At 35.6% G+C, this 21,403-nt stretch overlaps 1 protein-coding gene across 4 annotated transcripts in view; it reads right to left on the minus strand.

Annotated features, from left to right (window-relative positions):
- Nucleotides 1-327: 327 nt before the first annotated feature.
- LOC129001043 (collagen alpha-2(IX) chain-like) overlaps nt 328-21,403 on the minus strand; it is a 51,617-nt gene continuing 30,541 nt past the window's right edge. For 3 of the 4 annotated variants that reach the window (XM_054428190.1, XM_054428189.1, XM_054428191.1), the window contains 8 exons: nt 21,117-21,233; nt 7,446-7,637; nt 6,969-7,115; nt 5,747-5,801; nt 5,120-5,221; nt 2,377-2,544; nt 1,733-1,801; nt 328-987 (listed from right to left, as the gene is read on the minus strand). In XM_054428190.1, the coding sequence (XP_054284165.1) occupies nt 857-987; nt 1,733-1,801; nt 2,377-2,544; nt 5,120-5,221; nt 5,747-5,801; nt 6,969-7,115; nt 7,446-7,637; nt 21,117-21,233 (981 nt within the window). In that variant the 3' untranslated portion in view covers nt 328-856. Of the gene's footprint in view, nt 988-1,732; nt 1,802-2,376; nt 2,545-4,007; nt 4,110-5,119; nt 5,222-5,746; nt 5,802-6,968; nt 7,116-7,445; nt 7,638-21,116; nt 21,234-21,403 lie in introns of all 4 variants that reach the window. The other variant, XM_054428192.1, reaches the window with a different exon arrangement.

Consider the following 21,403-nt stretch of genomic DNA (forward strand, 5'->3'; position numbering starts at 1 on the left):
CTCAAGAATTATTCAAGCTACAGAAACCAAACTTTACCCACACATATATTGTGTCAAGAAGCAATTTAAAACAATAATCATGTAATTTTCTTTTAAGTTAATAATAAAATGGTGGCCATTTAAAGTTTTTAAGCCTGCTGAATTACTAAAATATGGCTGATTTTATAACAAAAATGTAAAGAACACTATTATTTAGCAGTTTTAATTCCCTATCAAACAATACCAAGTTCAAAAAGATTGAATAATAAATAAATGAAATATTATGAAATAGATTTTCTATATATGGGTGTTTTAAAAAAAAAAGGTATCCTGCCACTCTTTTACAGTGCACAAATTTGTCTAACACAATTACTTCATTAAAACTAGCTGTTTTCCACCGGCTTCACCCCGTTTGACTTCATAAGTATTAATAAAACTATTGATTGGTTAAGTTAAGCTGAAATAAACAAAACAGAATACAGTAATACAAACAAATAATCACTCCTGAAGGTAATAAATTGAAAGAATAACATACAAATATAAGTACAGCTGAGGTATTTTTGGAAAGTTCCCTTTATAAAGCAATTACGACCTTAAAGGACAATTTATGAAATAATGGATAGTTTTGCGCAAGGTTTCTCGTCATGACGAACATTTTAAGTATATGGTTTATGGGGGTGTGACTTGTAGTTTTCTCAAAAGTTCTGGGTACTTAGGACTTTATACAGTATGCTGAGAACTGTAAATATTGTAAACCTAGATTATTAATTGGTTTTTGGAATACCAAAGTAAATTTTACTCATCAGGAGTATTATCTTGTAACATCACGACGTAAGGCATTTCTGTAAACTATCACTGATGGAGGCAGGTTGTTTGTCTATGGTCCTTTCTGGGTGCTGCCAGGCCGAGAAGCTATTGACTGGGCGTAGTTTCCTCCTGGATAGTTACAGAATTCACAAAACCCCGGTGGTCCCTGAGATCCTGGAGGACCTCTTGTTCCGGGAACCCCTGAAAATCACCAAAATTCGTCAAACCCTTTCAATGTATGGAATATTAATCTCTTAATAAATGCAGATGTAAGAAGCAAGGAATTTGTTGGAATAAAAGTGAAGCAATTATGTGGTTCAACTTTTCTCAGATGGTTAAAAATTGTTTTTAAATAAATTTTATTATCACATTTTTAGCAAATTATCCATATTTGGGGAAAAACTATTACTGTTGGTCTCATGCTACTTAAATTCTAGACCCGGGACTGATAACCTTTTCCTTTTATAAGGTCCCAGAGGCCTAAATCACTATGCGTTCAAAAATTCATCAAATAAATTTATACTTACTGTATTTATATACAGGCATGACTGTTAGCACGATAACACAAGTAAAAATCATCCGATTTTGATGAAATTTGGTACTAATGTGAAAATCAACATTTATTCAAACGGGTTTGCAAACAAGCAATCTTGTTGGATCAGACTATGGTAACAGGGTTTAATGGTAAAAATTAACTTTTCCCATTCCCATTTCCCATCTTTTCATTGAAAAAAGTGTTTAGTAGGGGGGGTAATAGTAAAAAGGGTAATAGTGCTTGTGCAGACTACAGAGCATGGATATGGAAATGTAATGCCAGCCAACCCATCTGTCAAAATAATTAGTAAGAATATCGGCTCTCTGACTACAAAATCTACAAACACATTAAACAGATTTATTCCTAGTCTGGTAAGGGTGAAGCCGTTTCATTAATAGATCATCTACTAACCAGTTCTTCCAGGTTCTCCCCTATCTCCCGGTCTTCCGGGAAGTCCTATTCCTTGGGGTCCTGAAGGTCCTGTAAAATAAAAATGGTTTAAAGAATCTACAAGAGCGGTACACATCGCCTAACATTTGAATAATAATTGCCTGAGGAATATTTTTATGATAATGATTGTAAAACTATTGATGTAACTAGAGTGTCAAAACTAATAGTCCAGCATCTATCATGTTGGGATTTGTATATGCACTGAAAGTGTATTTTCTGATTGTTGAAACCGATGTTGTTGCCCTCCCAGCAGGGGCCCAACAAATGGGTAGGGAGTTCTAAATCCCAAAACAAGCTCATATCTCACCAACCAGACACAATAGAAACATGCTCCAATCATGATTTTATTACACACATGCTCTTGAAATTTTTTAAATGTAACAAGAAAAAATTTTGCCACTGCAATATGAATTATTCATATTCCCCCACTTCTTCTTGCCCACTTCTAGATAAACCTTAGACATTAAATTTGACAAGGCTGTGCGTGTCTGGCCTTAACTCCTAAAAAAGTTATTAAAAGCTGCATTCTCAAATTTCAATCCCCCCCCCCCACATGTCTTAGCAGCTAAATTTGAGCAACGGTTTTAAATATTGACTGATCATACCAGGAGGTCCTCTAGGACCGGCAGGACCTTCCAATCCGACCCCCTCCGGTCCTCTCTCCCCCTTGTCTCCTTTCTCCCCTCGGCTTCCTTCTGGCCCCGTTGGTCCTGGAGGTCCCGGCATTCCGGGGAATCCCCTCTCTCCTGGCAATCCGGGTTGTCCAGCATCTCCTATCAGGAGAGAGACTGGGTTAAACATCAGGTTTGTGTAGTTTCTTAATTAAAGTTTCATTCACAAAATGTTACATTGTAGAGCACCATATGGTTAAAATTTTAAACTACAATTTTTTCATCTTTATGGTATTAAGTGCCTGTTAACTTGATTTTTAGTCTAGTGACAAAAAGTTGATATATTATCAAGATGCTTTTAATATGACATTTACATAAACGGTTAAATGTAAAATCAGATTAAACACCAACTTTTTGTGAAATAAAAGCTAATGCTGTGTTGCATTAATGAAATGGCAAAATATGTGCTGTAAAGCAAATACTAGAGTTTTAACAAGTTCGCTGCGGTCCATCAATTGCAGGCGTAGCATAAAACAAACCCAATTGCCGGGCGAATGGCTTTTAAATTTTGGCCTGACGAATAGCAAATAACGTTCGGTCATTAACTGCATTAAGACGAGAGTCAAGGTAGTGTGCGAAAACACCCACAGATAGCAGCACTGCTTGGAACGTGGCCGATCCCATTATGTTGCCAACAGAAGTAAGAAAGACGGGACAAGAAGTTGATTTCTAAGCTTGACAGATGGGGATTTTACAGGAAAATGTACTACCAACCTACACCACAACAAAAAGCAAGTCACAAAAAACCCCGAAAACGTGGTATAGGTCCACCTTCGACCAACCCTAGGCTCGCACTGAGCAACAGAATGACAGATTTATGTACTGCAGTGTGGGTCAGTACTGACCCGGTCGTGTGAGGGCTGTGATCGCCGTGGGTCAGAACCCAGCACCCGCAGCGAACGTGTTAATGTGATTTAGTTTAGTTTCTGAAATCTGTGCAGGTTATCTTTGGTTTATTTGACGAATGTTAGGCCTATGATCGGTTATTAATGTAGCAATATTTTTTATTTTGGTGAGTTAAGAGTGACGTTTACTTCAATGTTAACATTTTAATTAAATGTAAATATTTAGTAGATAACGGGAGCGAGCTGGTCTAGTAGTTAGGCGCAGAGCTTCGGTACCCGAGGCTCTGGGTTCAAATCCTGCCAAACTCTAATAGATTTTATCAATGTGATAATGCCGTAACCCTCCTGTAACTTGTAAAACAGTTCCGGGCTAGAAAATATTGCTAACACAGAACAGTTCCATAAGAAATTTTGCCTATAGTTATGAATTATCGGATAAGTGTGAATACAGCTTAAATCTACAACCACACTATTCACACAGTGAAGTGAGAACAACTAAATCACCACCTTACAGCATTATCACATAGCAAAAAGCTGATACTAATTAGTAATTGATAATATTTTAACAGTAACACTTATTCCTGTATTCTAGCAAACTAAAATCCATTCTTACGCTTTAGAAATATCAAATTAGTTTATTTGTTTGTCTATATAAGTCAAACAGTTTCTAATTGTTTTGTGTATCGTAATTAGACACAGTTCCAAACCCCCTCTGTATACCTGGAATCCCTTGAATCCCTTTAGGTCCTGGTTTTCCCGGACTTCCTAGTCCCGGGGGTCCGGGTGGCCCTACCAACCCGTCTGTTAGCTCAGATATTCTCTCTACAGACAATTAAAAGGTTACTTGGTTAACGTGCATGAAGCATGCCTCACATAGAAGTGCCTTTAATGTACCAATTCAGCAACAGTGTAGATGCTCTGCAAAAGTGAGATGGTTAGGAGGGTCATATGGAGGAAACAGGGGAAATATCCATTTGCCATGTATATGAATAAGGAATCAACATGTGGCTATAGCAGATTTCGTCCATATTAAGTCTTTTAAGGTAAATTTTAATAGAAACTAGCAGAGTACCCGTCCTTCGTACGGGGTTGGCATATAAGTATCAAATGCTTATAGCAGTTATGAGTGAGGACATGGTTTAAGAAATTTCGGTTCTTTTTGAAGTTCGTTCGCTACGCTCACTCACCTTTAGGTTGGAGCTCGTTCGCTGCGCTCACTTTCCTTCAGGTTAGCTCGTTCGCTACGCTCACTTGCCTTCAGGTTAGCTCGTTCACTACGCTAACTCGCCTCCAGGTTGAAGTTCGTTTGCTATGCTCACTCACCTTTTGGTTGCAAATTAGCTGTTGTCATAAATGTAAAAGAAATAATGCTAGTGCTGCACCCTGTTGGTAATCCTTGTAACTTTAATGCTATTGAAAAATCATAGAACAGAACCAACTTGTTTAATTGAAACAGCTGTTAAGATTCATTAATTCCATTTCTCATAAGGTTAACATGGGAACCTTTGCTCCAGAGCCACTGGGGCGGAGCCCGGAAGGATTTTTGGGATAAAAATATGCCTATATGTTAATCGGGAATATGAGCTATCATCATGCCGAATTTCAGCCTGATCCGACCAGTAGTTTTCGCGTTTACTTTTCCCATACACACAGACACCACCTCTTTTTTATAATAGTATAGATAGATATATTCTTTATTCAATAATACATCACATGAGATAGTGTACCACAAAAAATTGGCAGACAATAGTCATGCACATTGACTTCCTCATTAACATACATGGCAAATGGGTTGGGATGAAAAAAACAGTGATTATGGTTTTTCGGTCAACCTGATGCTCCCTGGGGTCCGGGTGGTCCGGGTCTTCCGGGTTTGCTTCTTCCTGGGGGACCAGGAGGTCCTGTCAGGGTCTGCGTCAACTCGTTAAGCTGTTCTATAACATACATTTACATTACTCAGACCACCGTTACCATGGCTAAACATGTTACCATGGCTAAACATGTTACCATGGCTAAACATGTTACCATGGCTAAACATGTTACTACAGTGGTAATGTTTACCACAAACTCCCTTGGTATAGATTGGGAGTATGTCTTAACAATGCCACTGGGACTTATCACTGATTAAACCTGCTTGAATCCTCGTACATTGTCAACAGTGTTACCTTGATCTTTAATGTTTCTTTATCTTTTTTTTGCATTTTGTAAGCTTGACTGGTCCAAACATTTTTCTTTTCAACTAGTGGGCTCAGTTAGTGCACTAAGCTCACGCAATATGTAGTAGGTTTCTAGAGAGAGACGAACTACTTTTTTGCTAATCGCACTTAGAAAGTATTCACAATAATTTAGTTCCTTTTCCTCAGTTATAAAACTACACAAAGATACCTTCACTCTTTTTTACACCTTAGAGAAGAAACTGTACACAAAGTCTTATGATACTTAATTCAAGTTAATCTCACCTCTAAGCACTGTTGCGCAAATATCTCTGATTTCAGCCTCCGTGTAACTTCTCCCCTGAAAAAGTTTTATGTCACAAAACTTATATATTGTATTCATCAAACAATATTTTACTCATTTGTTTCTATGTCAGAAAATTATTAGTTGCTACTTAGACTTCATGTTTTGAAAACCGAGGCCAATTACTGAAACTCCGATCACATTATGGATGACGGAACTAGTGACAACCCTGACTCTGATTTCTCAGGAATTGAAGGCATGGACTGTGACCCTGATTGATGTTTATTTTAAATCAAACCTCAAGCCTATTATTTTGCATCGTACCAGAAATCGTAGATTATGTATCTAAAGAACAAATTGTTCTCCAATACAATTTTTTCTTCATTTTTGAGGTGTTGTCTTCCGGATTAATTGACAATATTATTCTAGAGGATAAATACCTTATTGTTGCCACTGTAATCCTCAGTTGTCTGGATGGCGACCGGTTTCGACACTCATGGTGTCGCTTCTGGGAGGTCGTCATAAAGTCTTGAAAACAAATACGAGACACGCACAAACATATTTATTAACGAATAAATAACACAGTATGGCCATACAAGAACACTAAATTTCACGGCGCGGCTGTGGGTTCAGGGTGTAGGTCTAGACACGGCAACGGTCAGTCTAGACCTACACCCTGACACCATGAGTGTCGAAACCGGTCACCATCCCGACGACTGAGGATTACAGTGGCAACAATAAGGTTAAACTCTATAACAATTATTTCAGTCCGCGCTCTACTTTTTTATCCGTGAAGCAAATGATTCACTGCTTCATTTTACCCTGATCCAACCAGAGTGAGATGTAGTTTTTCATAGTAATTTCGGTAGTATGTTGTTTTTTACATTTTAAAATACAGTAGAGACTAGTGTCTCTATATAATTCAAAATTATTTGTTATTTCTCTTTCAATATTTTAAATAAAAATATTTAGAATGACAGTTTCTCTGATCCCCACCAGACTCAATTTTCGCCGATCTCAGGCAGCGGTGTCTGAAGGCTACGGGGGGATGGTGTGATGTCTGTGTGAGTGGAGCAAGTACAACATCGCTCATCTACTATTAGATGAGCAAGTGAGTAGACGTTTATACCGTGACAATGGCATAAACGTAAAACATACTGCACAAACTTATCTGATACATAATATTGTTCCATATTACAAATATATATTAAGATTGGAACTTACCGGGGCACCTTGTAGTCCATTCAGGCCTGGCTGGCCCCTTTGTCCTGGGGGCCCGGGTATGCCTGGGGGCCCTTCTTTACCTGGTACTCCAGGAAGTCCCGGAGCTCCTTCAGGACCTCTTTCTCCTGCTGCCCCCCTCTCTCCGGGCTGGATGAACAGCAATTATGAAATTAAATTGAGTTTAAAGATCGGTTGTTGACTCTATCTTATAACATTAAGTCTTTAAATCTTTAAATCTTAGTATTATTTTCATCAAAGTACATTGAAGAGAACAAACTAAATATTTAATATAAAATAGTGTCCTAACCGAACTTTAAAACATATTAAAGGTCATTAAATCTCTATTTTTTCCAGGAAGATTATTTTTACCAACGTGAATTAAAGAGAAATATCAAATTTCAAAAATGAATAACACAAACATGTTTGTTCAACCAGTCTAAATTATTTGCTTAAACTTTTCACAAAGCATGCTCATACCATGCCCGGTGGTCCTGGTGAACCTCTAGCACCCATCACACCAGGGGTCCCTGTGCCTCCCTCGCTGGTGTAGGAGACTCCAGTAGAGTCACCAGGGGGGCCTGGGAGTCCCTGGGGTCCGGGTGGTCCGGGTCTGCCTTCCACACCCGGAGCACCAACAGACCCTGGAGCACCAGGCAGTCCAGGGGATCCCTGCAATAGAAGAAATGTTCACTAAATGTTTGGTGATTTGGATTAAACCTGAAGCTTTATGTTTCTTACATTACAACAATAGTAAATGTTCAAAATTCACACAATTTCACTAAGAATTTAACAGTTGAAATTTCTGTTTCAAAGGAAGCATTTCTGCCTGGGGTGATATACGAAACTTTATTTACTGTGAAATGAAAATCTGATCTATAAACTGTTATCAACATAAAACACTGTACCACTATGTGAAGAGTAGAGGAAATAAAAGGGCTAAGTCAGATATTTCATATTTTACAGAGTCTTGTTTGAAATTCAAAGCCCTCAAGTTCTCGTTTGGTCTTGGCCGTTTTTAGCGAATTTCCCATATAGGGAATAAGCTATTGCCGTAGTACTCATGGTAAGACCTGGACGCGGGACCGATTTTTTTTTTCGTTTTGAGGTCCCTAGAGGCCAAAAACACCATCCGTTAAAATTCATATATATATATATATATATATATATTTATATATTTATATGTTTATATATTTATATATTTATATATTTATATATTTATATATATATATATACTTTTGTGCCCACCCGGTTTGGCAGTCAGTGCGCTGGTAATTTACTCGGTGTGGCAGTCACCCGCCCGAAAGCCAGTCAGCTCTCCCATAAGCCAGTCAGGTACGGCTTCCCGTGCACTTTATACGTATGAAAACAGCAAACCGGTGCTGCTGCCTGTGTCGATAAGCGTAACTGCAATACCAATGCGGAGACTGTCTCATCGTGTGTTCTATCGTGGAGTAGTGTAGCCAAGTACGGCGCCCTACCCTACTTTGTAGCGGTAACACCCAGCGGTCTGTAACCTTCGTTTACTCCTTGTTACTATTTGTGTTGGGATAGTGATTAACTACGTGTTAATGTTTAAACATGTTCATACTCCAAATAAATATGATGCACCTCTAATAAGGATCGTCGAAAATTAATTAATTATAATTGGTTGAATCTTGATCCTACCCGTTCATCATCTCATATTTTAAGTATTTTATTTTTTTTTTACCTTCAGTTGAAATTTTAGTCAACTTCTCCTTTATACAATATTTTATATCCTAGTAAAATATTTACAGTGTTTCCGCGGACCGGGAATCTGGTCCGAGATACGGGAACTGTTTTTTTACGCAATTGCGTAACGCGAAGGAGTAACTATTTATTACATATGACAACGATATTATTCTATCTGATAAGAATAACCATGAAACTACACTTGAAAGATAAAAGATTTTTATAATATTAATTTTAATTAATTTTAATTTTACAAACAAACTATTACAGGAATTCTATTTTGGGACGGATGAATGATAAGGAAGCAACAAAAAGTGGTCACGAGTGCAAATGTGGTGGGGGGAGGGGGTTACAATATAAAAAACGCCAGAAACGATTATTTGTTTACTTTTCTGATTCCTTATCAAATCTTTCTCTCTCTCTCTCTCTCTCTATCTCTCCCTCCCTCTCTCTCTCTCTCCCTCTCTCTCTCTCTCTCTCTCTCTCTCTCTCTCTCTCTCTCTCTCTCTCTCTCCCTCTCTCTCTCTCTCTCTCCATCTCTCTCTCTCTCTCTCTCTCTCTCTCTCTCTCTCCCTCTCTCTCTCTCTCCCTCTCTCTCTCTCTCTCTCGCTCTCTAACGATGTACAGATTGTGGACTTTACGATTTAAGTTTTCCTGCAATTATTTCAGTTCAATCCCATACCTATCATTATGGTTTCCTATCTATTATTTTTCAAAATATATAGTAAAGCTGGTTAAACTATTTTTATTTTATTTTATTGAAACCAAACACTCTTTACCATCCGGTATTCTGCAGAGTCAAATGTTTAACACGGTGCTTATAAAAATTGAATGGCTACACAATTTCGTGTTTTATTTTTTTTTTAAGTAATAGTAACTGGGATATGTATATATAGGCCTACCAATAAGTGCTGCAAGCTGTAATAAATGCTTCTGATTAATATCAAAATAAGTTATAATTTATTTTGTATAATACATCGGTCATTGAATACAAACCATAATGGGTTTTCTATTTGTAACTTTAACTTGCAAATACAGTAGAACCTCGCTTAACTGGAGTCGCATCATCATGATGCCTATTATATAACCTCACAAATCCCAAGAAAATGTTTTATGAACTGTGTTTTTCAGTCTAATATTTCGATATGAACGATATATTTAACTATTTACGGTAATTTTTATGTGCAGTAGGTTCCCAATTATTGAAATATTACAGTTCAGTTGACAAAAATAAGATGGAAGCAAAACGGAGAAATATCGATCAGTAGCGTCAAGGTCAAGCTATACGCTCGCACCTACAGACTGACAATCTTGCACTGACACTGACATAATCGTCTGCTCCTGTCTACTGTCACAACACTACAATATGTTGTGGTTGTGTCGTTGGGTGATTAGTAACCATGACAACTTGTGGATGAAGAGAAACCAAAGAAAGAATAGAACAAAGAGAAATAATAAGAGGTGTTTTATATCATTGTTATCTTTATCTTATTTTTATCATTGTTATTATTACCAGAAAGACTTAAGTACAGTACTATGATTTTATGGTGTTTTATGAGTTATTTAATATTTTTATAACCATACTTCTGTTCTGAAACATCATGTAGTAGTAGCCTAGGATGACCACGGTATCAGTAGTCTTCTAGTCTACATTTTCTTTTGTTTTGTTCTTTACGTGATTTATTGCTGTACAGTAAGCAAGTTTTGTTTTGTTTGAGTAAGCATACGGTGTAGTTTTTATTAGTGAACCAAGGTTAATGACTTAACATATCACGGTTGCGCAATACCTATTGTATTTTGACTATGTAAAATGCAAATTTATAATCACGTTAACGTCCATTTATATAGTGTCCCGGAACGGCATTGTTCCTGAGTAAGAAACATATAAATATCATATTTAAATTATCCAGAAGTCCTTAGTTACTCACACAGGAAAAAAGGTGTTAGGCCTAAATCATTTGAAACCTGTACATTACATATTTTTTGTTGAGTTTTAGACCACTGGACGACCACTAGTTAAAGTTAATTGTATTACAACAATCTTTATAGTAAGCAATATAAGCTTGAATCGGACTTATCTGCCTTCAGTTATTCCATCATATGATAGTACGTTAGAGAGTATGCCCATGCTGAAGTTTTACTTATACTTGAAGAATGACTTAATTTAGTACCAAGAAAAAAAATCACACCCCTTACATACACTGTGCTGTTTTAATGCTGTGTAGTTGATTGCTACTGTATTAACCTGTGATCGCATATTAATTCCTTCATTAGGGACGTATTTAAAAAAATACTACTTTTATTTTTTTAAATTTCTATGATTTATTTTTTTTAATTTCTATGATTTATTTACAATAACAGAAATGTGTAAGATTAAAATAAATTAATGTGTTGCATTATCCATTTAAAGTTACATCATAGTAAATTAAAATTCCACCGAAACTTAAACAATAAAAGCCAAAATTAGTTATAAAGAAAACACGAGTTTCCTTTATACATCTTTTACAATCGAAATAAACATACTGAGCCACGGCTCGGTCCCCCGGTACTTTTCATTTTAAATATTCAAATAAAGTCGATTATTTTAAATGTTTTATGAAACGTGTCATGGCAAATTTCCACGGAACTTTTTTTGTCGGCTACTACTTTATTTTATTTTTTGGTCAGGTAAGTTTAAAAACAGTGGATTCTGTATACAAAAAGTAAAATGTTCTAAATCATATTTTTTTAATTTTTTTTATGTACGTAATTTAAATTGTACGAGAGGGGCTTCCCACCGTGCCGGGTTGCGCTGTGCGGGCATATTTTGATCCAGTGGCGGGTGTTTGGTGTTTTGTAACAAATCCTATCATTTAAAGATTTGCTTACACTTACGAGAAATGCATTTTCCATTTGTAAATTTCTCAGGTAAAAATTTTATGAAATAACGTACATTATTGCGTTGTTTGACAACAAGTAGCTGGGGACCGAGCTTTGTTCGGGAAACTTTATCACTACACTACACTTTGAGAGTATTCCTTGGTCAATGTAATTCTATCCCAAAAATAATAATTTGCGGTATTTTTTCATTGACATTTAACTTCTATTCAAATAATAATATCATAGTTTACTGAAATTATGAGATAGAAGAGTTTTTAAAAATTTGTTTGGTTCCCTTAAATGGCCCAAACTATAGAAATTGCCCAGTATTTTCACGCTGAATTCAAAGAAGGCTATTAGCAGTATGAAAATTTTCCCACCTTCCTTCCTTTGAAGTATTAGTCACTGCAAGAACTTGGATTCGCTCCAAAACCAGAACCGAAACGTTTAATTTACCCTTAATTTTTAAAATGTAATAAGTTACAATTTTCCAGAAACTCAGGACACTTTCTGACTGAAAACAATTACGGTTGATCCTTGTTGGTGAGTACCAAAAAGGAACCTTAGGAATAAACATGGTTGTATATCCAAGTTTGGTTGTCTTTGATATTGCACTATTTCATTGACACTGACAAATTAGGGCTAGGCTGCACTATAAGTTAATTGCGTAAAAATAAATGTTTTTGTTACTGCGGACTTGCATTTGCTATTTTATATTCAGGTCGGATTTATTTAAAACTAATCATAACAAACTCATTCGTGGTCCAAAAATCCCCCTCTTCCAAGTAAGGCTATAACGGCACATTGCAAAACGAGAAAGTTGAAATTCTCAGAAGTCATCTGTATGTTCCTCTACCTCTGCGCGCATCCCTTGCAGTGATTCAATGGTGTCAGATTCAGACCAGCTTGTCGAGCAACTCTGTCGAGTGCTTGAAACTGTGCAAATGTAGTCTTCTTCTATAGAAATAAAATTACAGTTTTGTCTGTTCATTGCGTAGAATCATGCAGTTTTTTTTTTACGTTTCTAGGCTATGAAGGCTCAAACGAGTCTCATCTCAATTTCTGTCTGTCTGTCTTTCTGTCATTCTGTCTGTACCGACAAAATGTAAATTTACGCTGCCTACTCCGAGAAAACTATATTACCGATTATGATTCAAATCTTTTTCCTGCATTCACTGGATTGGTTATAGTGAGTTTGGCTATTAAAATATGGCCTCGCTACTTTGGAAATAAAATAACGAACCATCAAATTCTGCAGGTTTGCTTCGGCGGTGGTATTTCACTGTTAGTAGGGTAGTGATTAATATTAAAAAAGTATCACATTTTAAAACTTATCTTGCCTGCCATAGTTGGTAGATAATCAAAAATAGGATTTTTCAAGATATGTTTGGCCTACAGGATGTTTTAGCGAATTGTATCACTCAGTTTATACGTAAACTAAATTTACTCCCATGTGCCTATGGGAGTTTTGGTTTTTCTTTTCCGAGTTCGTTTGGCTCTTCCACCCGACCGATTTTCATGATTGAAGCCTCAAATTGAAGGTATGCACGCAGAGATTTCACATCAAGCATCGGCATATTGATATTTATTTATTTAATAATGGTATTTATTTCAATACTGCGGGGCAGCATAGGTCCTCTAGTCTTATCTATATATTAATTTGAAACTGTTTTTCTTTGTCATAGCTATTTTGAGAGAACGGCTGGGTGTAGAAACTCGGTAGAGGTGTCTAAAGAAAGGTCTTGGTCTGTAGATGAGCCATCAAAAGAGAAACATGGTGAATTCCTTTGGGACTCTGCCCCAGTAGCCTTTGAATTCCCATCCCATGTTATTCTTATGGAGGAAAACGGGGTTTTTGTCACAGCTAATTTGAGAGAACGGCTGGGCGTAAAAACTTGGTAGGGGTCTTTAAAGAAAGGTCTTGGTCTGTAGATGAGCCATCAAAAGAGGAACAAGGTCAATTCCCTTGGGGCTCCGCCCCAGAAGCCTTTAAAGTTGCCTCTTCAGATTTGTTTATATTACGACCATTATGCATAATTCTACACTACTTTTTAATGAAACAGCTGTTAGTGATTTATTGAATTTGTCAAAATGAAGTACAGTATTTGCAATGGGTTTTTCTGATTTTAAATTGGATTTTCTTCTGCATAATGTCATGTTTTGCAATATAATGTTCTATTACCAAATCAGTGGAAAATCCTAATATCACAGTAACTCTCAAAATTATTTCTTTTGGAGTTAACTTATATCTATTGTATGAGTTGGTTTCTGCCTTTTTTACCACTTCTTGGAGATTGTACGTAGGTGATATTTGTTGGCATATTGCATCTGTAGATGAAAATTGGGTTGGTATAATTATTACAATGGAAAAGAGCGAGAAATCCTGGACAATTTGATATAGGCTAAAAATAAAACTGAATTAACACTGTTCTACATTTCTTGAGCAATCATTGAAATAATCGATTTGCAAACAATGGAAACATAGAAAAAGTCATAGAACAAAACCAAGTAGAAGAAATAGAAATATTTTTTTTTTCATTTATAATCGTCATAGACAACCTAATGCGGCTATGAGAGAGAAAAATATGTAGAAAACACTAAAAAAACAAGATAAGCTTTTTGAAAAAAGATAAGATATTTATAAAAGATTTTTATTATATCTAACTGTTGTGTAGATCGTGAGTATTTCCATAATCTTTGAGTCGCCTGTAATGCTTCGCAATTGCTCGAATTCGAGCAACAGGTACACTAGTATATATGTATTTTAAAAAATTAGTTTTTATTTTCCGAGTTCGTTTGGCTCTTCTACCCGACCGATTTCCATGATTGAGGTCTTATGTTTAAGGAATGCTCGCACAGATTTCACATAAAGTATCGGCAATATTTATCTAATGTATTACTCCACCAAAAATTTATATTTGATTTTTTTTAATTTCTACTTCGATTTAAGGTACATTTCACCAGTTACAATTTTATCTAATCCTATAGGGTGATTGATATAAGTGTGCCAGCCGTTTTATTCGAAAACCATAAGAGATATCAAAAAAAGTTAAATGGTAAGTGCCTTGGACTTCTTATTTAAAAAATTGTAGTAAAGTCAAAAAAATTATTTTAAACGCCATTTTTCCAATATGGCCACCAACTTTAATTTTTCTTATGGAACACCCTGTATTTTATGATGTATTCTGGTAGAAAATGTGATTTTAAGACGATTTTATTCTTGTAATTTTTTTCATAAACCTAACCGTTTCAAAGATAATAAAAGTTTAAGTTGTGAAATTTTGAATGGTTTTCGAATAAAACAGCTGGCATGCTTGCTTAGGCCTTTGTCGAAACTCTTTCTCATGCAGAAATTTCAAAACTTTAACCATTATTATCTTTGAAACGGTTAGGTTTATGAAAAAAATTACAAGAATAAAATCGTCTTAAAATTACATTTTCTACCGGAATACATCATAAAATACAGGGTGTTCCATAAGAAAAATCAAAGTTGGCAGCCATATTGGAAAAATGGCGGCTAAAATAATTTTTTTGACTTGACTACAATTTTTAAAATAAAAAATCCAAGGCACTTACCATTTAACTTTTTTTGATATCTCTTATAGTTTCCGAATAAAACGGCTGGCACACTTATATCAATCACCCTGTATTTTGGTCTAAGAACCTTCAGTGAAATACCGGCTTTAATTTAAGCTATTAGTTAGGCCCGTATTACACTATCATAGTTCTATGACATATATCTATTATCATATGTCTTTGATGAAAATTATTACAGTGTAATGTACCAACTATTATAATGGTTTTGAACTATGATAATATGTTCTCCTTGAGAGAACATATTATCATATATTTGATAATACTGTATAATATGTCATAGAACTATGATAGTGTAATACCGGCCTTATTGAAATCAGACAAGTTTCAAGCAAACACAAGATGAATATCCAAAATAAAACTTATATTTCATAAGGTTTTTCTATGGTTAAAAACCAATAGTTCCACTATTAATTATGTTTTAGATTTAAAATAATCCGTGAATTATATTAATTTGAGCTATTAATCTTTGGCTTTAATTTTAACTAGGCCTATTAATCTTTTGAAACAGTTAAGTCCAAGATACTGTATTACTCGATAAAAAATCTTAAATTTGACATAAATCGAAGGCATAGCCTATCTTTCAGTGGAGACCTAGGTTTCTACGTCAAATCGTTATCGTCAGTCCTGTTGTATCATACATTTGATTATTTCTAGGATATGCTAAGTTATTTTAAAGCTGCGTAGCAGCACGAGTCCGCTAGTTTTGTTTAAATTTCAAATCACACTTAATTTTATATAGTTAACCCTCTATCTAGTATTTGTCCAAAAAAGGACAAGAAAAGTTGACGTGTGGGATAGCAATGTCATGTTTTTACATTTCGGACATTGGACAAAACAATTAAATATTGTAACCAGCAAACAGCCTCAAACCGTAAAAAAAAATTCAACGCTGGAGGACACGTATTGAGAACATTTGGGTTTTCTTTAATTTACGGTATAATATAGTATAAAACATCTACCATATCCATAATAATGTTCTACCACTGCACCTAAACAGCAGAAAAAAGCAAATCACCAAAGAATCGCACAATATGACAAATTATTTATAAATCAAAAACATTATATTTTCTGTGCCAGTAGTTAATGCGTGATTGAACTTCAAACAAACAAACAAACACACAAACTTTCACATTTATAATATTAGTAAGATAAGATGTATTAATAAAATATTAATTACTAGCTGTGTGCCCGTTCTACGTACGGGGATCCTCTAGTGGTCAGTTGAAACCTTCCTAAATGAAGAACAACTATTGGTTTGCATATTTTCAGATATGCTGGCCAAACTAGTATATACAAACAAATACAGTATCTGACAGTTTTAAGTAAAAAAAAAAAAATGCGTAATAGATCTATGAGGGGTACACTTCCACATCTGTTGGCACAACCAACTAAATGAGTAATATTGATTATTCGATTGTTTAATTTGATATCGTTTGGTTAATTAGGTTAGGTTAACCTTACCTAACTAACCAAACGATATATAGTTAAAATACTATACCTCAACCTCGCCATTAAACATTCAGGTTGGAAATTTCACTATCAAAGGTGCTCTTGTCCTGTCCGTACGGAACACTGAGTAATATGCGCTACCAACTTATTATTAATTGTTTAAGCCTACGAACCCAAGAGATGGATAATTGGTCTATTGGACGTATGGTCCAGTGAGCAGCACATAGCGTTGAGAAGACACATTAGAAATACGATTTGAGCATAATCCGTAAACCTCTGTTACAATCACCCACTGCAGTTGTCTCCAAACACTTTACACAACCACCATTGAAGTGCCCTCAACGAGTTGAAACCTTATATGTAAGCTATTGGTAACGCTTATGTAAAAAATGTAAGTTTCCCAGGCATATAGAACACTGAGTCAATGTCTTTTTCCCGGTTATCAACCCAAAACTCAATAGAAATTGTATACACAAAGAAGCTCTATTTTCATTTACGATTACCCTACACATTATTGCACTTGCGATTAATTAAATCCGTTATGTAAGGAAAAACGGTTTTTACCTAACCCGCCATGTTAAACTTCCCTATCCTAAGCGTGATGTATACAACTTCCTTACTTCTCGAGTGATGTAAAGTATCAAAAAACTCACTCGGTGATGTAATGAAACCCATTTAAATAACATTGAGTGGATAACTTAAAAAATATAACTCTATGGAGTCAACGACGTTTAACGCTAGAAATCAGCTGTGTGCTTGAATTTTATTGTTATTGTTATGTTTTGGAGAATTTTCCTAACCTAGCTTTTGTTTGTAAATGAACCTTACTGTTATAAGATGAGTGAAATGGGTAATGAAAAATATTGTTCGTAACCTCCTGTATATTGTTGGGTCAGGTAAAATCTTGTACGTTACACGTTACGCAAGAGCGTGTTTACATCACTTAGGTAACTTTCACCTGCGTGATGTAAAAACGCTCTTACTACACTTGTAATGTAAATAGCTATAATCCAACTTGGTTTGGATTTGCTTTTGAAACTTGATCTGAAATGATTGCGGTATTTGTAAACAATATTCAATGTAAACATATCAGTGACAGCTAGAGAAAAATAATCTTGATCCGAACAGCTGTTCGCTATTTCATATGATGGTTATGTGATAAACATTGTGAGAAAACTTGACAAAAATTGCACAAAATTGGGTTTTAAACGTCCGTAAGTTTTTTTACAAAGTAGTGAGGCCATATTTTAATAGCTAAAGACACTTTTGCCAATCCAGTGAATGCATTAAAATGATTCGAGGATCTTGATAGGTACTCTCGTTTTTCAGGAGAAGGCCGCGTAAAATGGCCTTTGGACCGTGACAGACGGAAGATAAATAACAACGGAATTGAGATAATAATTGATGATTGAGATAATAACGGAATTGAGATGAAACTTTTTTCGGATTCTTGAATGTTTAAAACGTAAAAATAATCTAAAAATTGATGATTCTGAGCAATGTACAGACAAAACTCTAATTTTATTTATATAGATTAGTACCTGTGGTGATTTTTATTAGAAATTTATTGAAGTAAATAAACAGCAAAGTTAAAAACTATCCGACCAGTGTTTTTATTTAAAAAGTACGTAGGCCTATTTGATTGGCTTTGATTCTGAACTAAAATATCTATTTCCTGATTTATTTTTAGTTCCTGGTTTCGAAACATAATTTGGCAAAACAATTATTTATTCATTAAACAACTTGATCGAAAAATAATTTCTAAACATTGGAGGACAATTAAAAAACTTTTGAATTCTAATAAACCTAGCTGCCGTACCTGTGTTTTACATCGGAGAGGATTTTGAAGAGAAAAAGTTTGATACACGTCACATATTTCAAATCCCACTCCAAACACGTCATGTTAATACGTTTACTTCCTTAAATTAAGAAAGTCACAATCTCCAATTAACAGGCCCGTAGCAAGAGTTAAAAGTTTCACAAATCGAATCGTTTCTACCTTTTGGACCGCAAAATCAAAGCACTGCATTGACAGCATTTACAGCTGACTACGTTAAACATTCTGTTATCTACATTCTTCAAAAATGTAAACATTGTGAAACTTTGGATTGGAATCCCATGGGGCGTAACTCAAAGAAAACACGTTAAATGTAAACGGTATATTTGTTAACCAGGTACAGGGCTACCTCTTGAATTGATATAGATAATAAATCAAAAAATAAATAAATATAAGTTGATTGATTATTGGCTCTTACAAGGAACATGATTTAATTAAGTAACCACACATCACTGAGTCTATATCTTCATTCTTTCTTGTAAAAATCGCTTTGATTGTGGCTATATAAAATAGGGAAGTAAGATTTCACTGTACAACGAGCTCAAAAAGCTCGAGAACCAGCAATAAGATGGAAATAACCGGCAGAACCTTTAACCATCCACTGGCTCGCTAGTCGCTACCCCAGGTCGGTCGGTAGCCGGGTAGCCCATCAATGGAACCCGTTAGGCCCGCCCCGACCTCTCGCCACAAAAGAGACAAGAATTTCTATTTGAAATCATCCAAGATGGCCGCTTGTCTCCAAGGACTCAATAATAGGCCTAATTGTGCGACTATAAAGCAATAACTTCCCACTATGCGCTTGCGAATTAGTTCGGTACATATTTGTATCCACAGTTGCCAGGACGACTATTAAGACGACCAAAGATTACATTGCAATTTAGGTATTTAATCTGTAGTATAGTAATTGTTAAGTAATCTGGAAGACAACTAATTAAAATGAAGTGCGAAAGATGGGTTATGAGAGTGCTCAATGCCTGAAGCATAATCCGTTTGTTTGAGGTGCGAATTTTCAAGCTTGTAGAACAAATAAATATCACAAAGTAGAAGGGCAGGGGTGAAAGTGACTGAAGTGACAGGATACCCGGGTGGATTTTCAGTGACTGGATTCCAGTGGTATGCGGTAAAATATATAGTGACTGGCTTAGCAGCACAAATTTTACGTGACTGGCTTTCCCATGCAAATGCGGTGGTGACTGCATTAGCATAGCATTTTTTACGTAATTATATTTTAGTATTTTTAGGAAAAAAAGAGATATATACGTTCAGATATGTCTAGGCTTAAGATATTTACCAATATATATTATATATATATCATAGTCTTGAAATATATTGGGGGGTGCAACTGACTGACTTCCAGTGTATATTTTATGTGACTGGCTTCCCGGGCGCGGCCGTGTATATATATATATATATATATATATGTGTCCGTTAGCACGATAACTCGAGCAAAAATGATCCGATTTTGATGAAATTTGGTACAAACGTGTAAACCTACGTTTATTCGAACGAGTTCGCGATCCAGCTTGATCGGACCAGGGGAACGGGGGTTTACGGGGCGTTTTATGGGGTAAAAATAGGTTTTTCCCATTTTTGACCCAAAAAACATAAAATTTAGCAATTTCTTTCCAAACCATTTTGTAGAGCTTAAAAAAACAAATAATTTAGTATATTGAAGCGTTATTATGCGCCTAATGGTTACGGAGAAAATTCCAAAAAATTGTAAATTTAAAATTCCTATGTTATTCTTATGGAGGATAAGTAAACTGTTGTAGTTTGCTTGTTTATGAAGCTATTTTGATCAAATTTGGAAAATGTTTTTATTTCTTACTAACTATTAACATTTTACAAAAAAAAAAAAAAAAAAAAAACAGTTTTACCCTCCCTGATGCAGCAAACCTAAGTACTTGTTAAACTAATTCTATTTAAATAGGTAATTAATGTTATATTTTTTAGTAGACATTTCAGTGTAAATCCAATCAGTCAAATGGAAATTCGCTTAGTCTGCAGGTCTGCTGCGGCGGGGGTATTTTTCTTTTAGGTGGGACTACACATATAATTCCTGGGTAAGTGTTATACTAAGGTGAAAGAGTCTAAGACAGCTACTGATGAGGTAGTGAGTTTATTCAACACTTTATTGATAAAAATTACAGGGTGTTTTCCTATCCATCACTGGGCTAGGTAAACTCATAATTTTTTTACCTTGCATTGAGTTTATTCAGTGACCCAGAGAACATCCAAGAAAGTTTTTGATACTCAAAAACACTTTTTAAATATTAATAAAAACTTGGAATGCAGCTGAGTAGCTTAATGGTTATATTGCTCACCTGACAACCAAAAGGTTGCTGTTTTCATATTGTGAAAAGTCAGAAACTGTTAGATGGCTGGAAGTGGAGCCCAGCTGTCCTTAATAGACCGACAGCTGTGCTGCAGTTAGCATAGGTTCTGGCGTCCATTGCTCGGAGCGACAAATAGTACGGTGTACGCGCTATGTAACTACACGGCGCTCCCAGTGGTGGATACCAGAACCTATGCTAACCGCAGCACGGCTGTCGGTCTATATTTAATTGTTCTTGTCAATGGTGAAACGTATATATGTTGTACTAAGAGGTTCTTAATAGTTTTTAGCATACTCGCATCACAAAATGTAGAATGAAGTGTAATATGTCAATGGTACAGTTAAGCACCCAGTAACTCACCATTACCCCAGGCAGTCCTCTAGGTCCTACAGGTCCCTGGTCTCCTGTAAGTCCTGTCTCTCCTTTCCCTCCTTCAGGACCAGGAGGTCCTTCAGGTCCAGGTAGTCCTTGGGGACCCTGAAAAAGGATTTTTGATTTTTTGATCAAATCTTCTGATGCTAACACAGAGGGCACTGATAGATATTGCCAATTAATGGGAATAGTGACCAATAAAAACTAGGGAAAGTATAATTATTTGTAAAGCCAAACAGATTGTCTTGTGGTGCATTATCCTGCAGGAGACCAAA

The sequence above is a fragment of the Macrosteles quadrilineatus genome, unplaced genomic scaffold (assembly GCF_028750875.1).
Source record: "Macrosteles quadrilineatus isolate MER2022 unplaced genomic scaffold, UCM_ALF_1.0 Scaffold_8__2_contigs__length_117827958, whole genome shotgun sequence".
Lineage (NCBI taxonomy): Eukaryota > Metazoa > Arthropoda > Insecta > Hemiptera > Cicadellidae > Macrosteles > Macrosteles quadrilineatus.